Genomic DNA, 4,995 nt, shown 5'->3' on the forward strand with positions numbered 1-4,995 from the left:
CATTTAGAAAACTAAAACCTCTATAAGCCTGGTCCCTGCTGATCCCAGGGAAGAAGGGAGTTTGTCCTCTTCTGGTCCCAAGTCCCTGGGCATCACCAGTCAGGGTGACCTGAGTCACCTCTGAGCGCCAGCCAAACGGCCACAGCTTGGAATCCATGGGGCGCTGGGAAGGGACCTTGGGTGGCCTGGAGGTGGGCATGCCAGTGGTCCAAGCCTTCCCTCCCCAAGCTCCCAGCACAGCCACCCCAGCCCCTGCCCTGCGGCCCAGGCCCAGGCTACCAGGGGCGAGGGGCCGGGCCAGGCTCCCTTCCTCCTCCACAGGGAGGCAGCCCATTGCCTCTGGAAAGACTGGAGGCTCGCGGGCAGCCAGCAGCACCCCTGGTGGCACAGGAGACCCGGCCCCAAGTGAAGGAGTGAAGGAAGCCCGGTCCCCGATGGGGCTGACCTGCCGGCTGGGCTCTGCAGGCAGTCGGAAGCCGGAGCTGCGGCGCAGGACCGAAGAGGTTAACGCGCATCTGCCTCCGAATGTTAATGTGTCTAGGTGATGTCAGTGGGGGCCGGGGAAGGAGGGTAGGGAGAACGGCGGGGATCGCAGGCGGCGGAGACTGCCGGGCGGCCCGAGGAAGACCCCCCTTCCGGACTGCGGGGCTCCGGGGACCCGGGCTCGGGACCGGCGCGGGAGGCTGCGGCAGCCTGCGTGGGCGGACGGGCGAGCGGGCACCCGCGGCGCGGCGGGATGGACCTGGAAGCCTCGCTGCTGCCCACCGGCCCCAATGCCAGCAACACCTCGGAGAGGCCGGATAACCTCACCGCGGCCGGTGAGACGAGCTGGAGGGCGGTCTTCCCTCCTCTGCGCCGCCGAGGGTGGGAAACGGGAAGGTTTCACCTCTGAGCTAAACTGCTTGCGAAACTTTATGCCAGTTCTTGGGAATGAGATGGGCAGTTTGCCCTCCCGGAGGGGCAGGGGAGAGGGGACTACGGGGAGGAAGGGGCAGGGGCAGAGGCATGCTAGGAAGTGGGCTCGCATGGTGGCCAGCCGCGAGGGAGGCAGGGGAGGGCTGCTGAGGAGTTCCGAAGATGCTTTGCCGGAAAAATTCCAGGTTAGAAAAGCAAGAGAAACTGGAGGGCTGTATGTAGGGAGATGGCTGGGAGCTCACTCATTCACCGATCCCCTTGATTTTTTCACTTGAACTATGTGATCTGGTGGGATTTGAAACATCCTTACTGCTTCCTTCCCCCAAAGAGGAGTGATAAGGAATAATTCCCAGAGATGCGAGGGGATTAACTTTGCTGGTGAAAGATGCTTCCTGACATTCTTGCGCTGAGATGCCCTGGAATTCTAGCTTCGAAGGGGAAGAGAAGGAAGAAAGCAGAGGAAAGGTTTGCACGGAGAATATTCTCGGGTGGCTGGGCTGCAGCACACAGCTTCAGTCTAGTCACTCCGAAAGCCCAGGCTCAGAAGATAGGGACCCAGAAGAGAGGAGGGCTGTGGGCCTGATGGCCAAAAGCCTCCATGAGACAGTCACACACAGAGATCCGTAGGAGTCAGCACACGGCTTCCAACCAGTGACTCCTAAAATGACATGAGCTGGGCTGCAAATAGGAAACAAGGAAACACATGCTGGCGCCCACACATGCACACACGTTCGTGTCCTGCTGGCTATTTCGATAACGTTTCCTGGTGAAGCCCCGAGGCCCACAGAACCGTTCTCTGCAGACAGCTGTGGTTCTTGACTCTGTGCCTTCTGAGAAAACACAGGCGGCAAAGGGACTGGTCCTTTAATGAACAGGTGGTGCGGGCGACTCTGGTGGGATTGAGCAGGGAGCTGGTGCAGGAGGGCATGGGGTTAGGTTTAGCAGCCGTGTGGGCAGGGAGGATGGCAGGGAAGATTCCAGATGAAAGATGGGCCTGAGCTGATATGGCAGGTGGATGGAGAGGTGGGCAGGTGTGTGGCTGGAGGCTGAGCATGCCAGTAGGAGTTCTGCCCTTGGAGAGCAGAGTCCATGTCAGGCGGTAGACCCTTGCTCCCTCTGTCCCCAGGGCTGCCTCCTCGCACAGGGAGCATCTCCTACATCAACATCATCATGCCCTCAGTGTTCGGTACCATCTGCCTCCTGGGCATTGTCGGGAACTCCACAGTCATCTTCGCGGTGGTGAAGAAGTCCAAGCTGCACTGGTTCAGCAATGTCCCCGACATCTTCATCATCAACCTCTCGGTGGTGGACCTCCTCTTCCTGCTGGGCATGCCCTTCATGATCCACCAGCTCATGGGCAATGGGGTCTGGCACTTTGGTGAGACCATGTGCACCCTCATCACGGCCATGGACGCCAACAGTCAGTTCACCAGCACCTACATCCTGACCGCCATGGCCATTGACCGCTACCTGGCCACCGTCCACCCCATCTCCTCCACCAAGTTCCGGAAGCCCTCTGTGGCCACCCTGGTGATCTGCCTCCTGTGGGCCCTGTCCTTCATCAGTATCACCCCCGTGTGGCTCTATGCCAGGCTGATCCCCTTCCCAGGGGGCACCGTGGGCTGCGGCATCCGCCTGCCCAACCCAGACACTGACCTCTACTGGTTCACCCTGTACCAGTTTTTCCTGGCCTTTGCCCTGCCCTTCGTGGTCATCACGGCCGCCTACGTGAGGATCCTGCAGCGCATGACATCCTCCGTGGCCCCCGCCTCTCAACGCAGCATCCGGCTGCGGACAAAGAGGGTGACCCGCACGGCCATCGCCATCTGCCTGGTCTTCTTCGTGTGCTGGGCGCCCTACTACGTGCTTCAGCTGACCCAGCTATCCCTCAGCCGCCCGACGCTCACTTTTGTCTACCTGTACAACGCAGCCATCAGCTTGGGCTATGCCAACAGCTGCCTCAATCCCTTTGTGTACATCGTGCTCTGTGAGACGTTCCGGAAACGCCTGGTCCTGTCGGTGAAGCCTGCGGCCCAGGGGCAGCCCCGCGCCGTCAGCAATGCCCAGACAGCTGATGAGGAGCGGACAGAAAGCAAGGGCGCCTGACGCTTCCCCCTGCCCCCCTGGGCACCTTCACGTCAGGACTCCACAGCAGACCGTGGGGAGAGACGCTGAGAGCAACCCAAGACTGCTCTGGGAGGCTGTAGGGAGGCGGGTGGGGAGCGGTGGTCACAGACCACTGGGGAGGCTTGGCGCCAGGTTTGGGGGCTCCAAGCATCAGAACTCTCCTTCCGAGAGCTGGATGGACCTTCGGGTGGAACAGACACTGAGCGGGAAGACTGGTTTAAGTGTTCACTACACCTGCTAGCTCCCAAATGTCTTTTTCCCAAGAGGAGAATTAGAAGGCTTCTGGCGAGATTTGCTTAAGATCAGGCAGGGCTCGGGTGTGTGCAGCGGTACGGCACAGGGCCCTGGGGAGATGGGAGAGGTGATAGAGCCTCAACGCCCTCTCCTGTTTCTCATGGGTAGGATGGAAGGCAGCCTTTCTCCCAAGCTGGAGGATGATGAAGAAAAAAGCATGCCGGCTCTCCGGATTCGAGCATCCTGTGTCAATTTTCCTTTGTCTCTAGGCGATGCATGTTTCTTTGGGGGTGGGGATGGGGCTGTGAGCCCACAGGGGTAAAAGCCCAATTTGCTAGGAGATCCACTACCAGGGAACGACAAGGCTATCTTGGGTGGGTGCAGGTGGGGGCTTTGAAATTAAGAAAAATGGGGAGGGGCGAGGGGGCTTTGCAGCTGTGAGGATATTGTCTCCATGGGGTGCATTTGTCAGTCACCAGATCCAGAGTGACACCCATCAGGGTCCTGCACGTTCAGGGTTCATTCTGAGGCCTGGAACTTTGGACATCAGCTTTTTGCTCCAGCCCTTTCTCTCTGAAGTTAAAAAAAAAAAAACAAATAAAGGAAAATCTCCACCCACATCTCTCTGGATGCTCCTGTATAATTGCTTGGGCCTGGGGGTTGTGGGGGAAGCAGTGAGGGTGGGTGGCCAAATAGGGAAGGAGGGGTCTCTTGGCTGTGGAATCCAGACCTTGGTTCAGGCTGCATTGTAGGAAGCAAGAAGAAGGGGATCTGCTTGTCTAAACCCACAGGGAAGATGACACAAATGGAATTACTGTGAATTCATTAAACGGAAATTTCGCTGCCAGGCTTGTTCTCGGACTCAGCTTCCCATCTTCTGCTCAAAATCACTTGGTTGTTACCATTGCCGTCTGTAACGAGTCCCACCCACCACCTCCTCCGCTGAGTCACAAGTTGCAGGGCTGGCTTCTTGGGGCAGCCTGAACCTGAGCCTGCCTCTTGCTGCAGCTGCGAAGATCGTGAGCCACGTTGAGTAGGAAGATTACAGATGGGGCCGCTGGGCGGCAGCCAAGGATGCTGCGTCTCAGCTTCTTCAAGAGAGAAGCCCGGAGCCAGGCGTCCTGCATGACGACGTGGATGAGACAGTGGGAGCAAACTGTGACTCTTGATTCATCCAGACACATTCTTAAAGCAGGTGCATCAGCAGAGCCTCTTCTTGGTCCTTATTTTTCACTGCGGAGTTGCAGCAGGTAGCCTGTTTAGCAAACTTCTGGGCAGCTTCTTTGGGTCCTGGGGAGCTTTTTCTAATCATTAGTATTAGTATTTCCCTCTTGCATTCCATTCCACCCAGCGCATGGGGAGTTGGGGTGGTAAGGGGTGGGGATAGTTAGTTTTCCTTACCCTCTAACAGTAGGGTCTTTAGCTGTCACAGGTAATTTCCACATCTACTTGAGACGTACAAACAACAAGAGAAAAGCAACTCTTATGGGAGCCTTAAGGCAACCCCTGCCCACTGGTTCTGCAAAAGGAGGTTTCCTGTATCTGCTTTGCCTGTGGAAGGCTTCCCTGGGTCTATCTTCCCTCCCCCCTCCCCCTCCAAGGAGGAATCTAGGAGAGGAAATAGGTGAGATGGCTTCTCCCAGGAAATGCAGTTGACCAAGGCTACAGGTGGGTGAGCGGGCGGGTGAATGACATGCTGAAAGTCCCAGAGACTCTCAA

At 57.7% G+C, this 4,995-nt stretch overlaps 1 protein-coding gene across 1 annotated transcript; it reads left to right on the forward strand.

The window, feature by feature from the left end:
- Positions 1 to 501: 501 nt before the first annotated feature.
- Positions 502 to 3,634, forward strand: MCHR1 (melanin concentrating hormone receptor 1). The gene is made up of 2 exons (XM_065923904.1): positions 502 to 818; positions 2,042 to 3,634. The coding sequence occupies exons 1-2, from the start codon at positions 737 to 739 to the stop codon at positions 3,019 to 3,021; spliced, it is 1,062 nt and encodes a 353-aa protein (XP_065779976.1). The 5' UTR covers positions 502 to 736; the 3' UTR covers positions 3,022 to 3,634.
- Positions 3,635 to 4,995: the final 1,361 nt, after the last annotated feature.

The sequence above is a fragment of the Muntiacus reevesi genome, chromosome 1 (assembly GCF_963930625.1).
Source record: "Muntiacus reevesi chromosome 1, mMunRee1.1, whole genome shotgun sequence".
Classification (NCBI taxonomy): Eukaryota; Metazoa; Chordata; class Mammalia; order Artiodactyla; family Cervidae; genus Muntiacus; species Muntiacus reevesi.

Coding starts and splice junctions, on each gene's coding strand:
- MCHR1 (XM_065923904.1), top strand. CDS start 737: ATGGACCTGGAAGCCTCGCTGCTGCCCACCGGCCCCAATGCCAGCAAC. Junction 819..2,041: donor GGATAACCTCACCGCGGCCG/GTGAGACGAGCT, acceptor CTCTGTCCCCAG/GGCTGCCTCCTCGCACAGGG.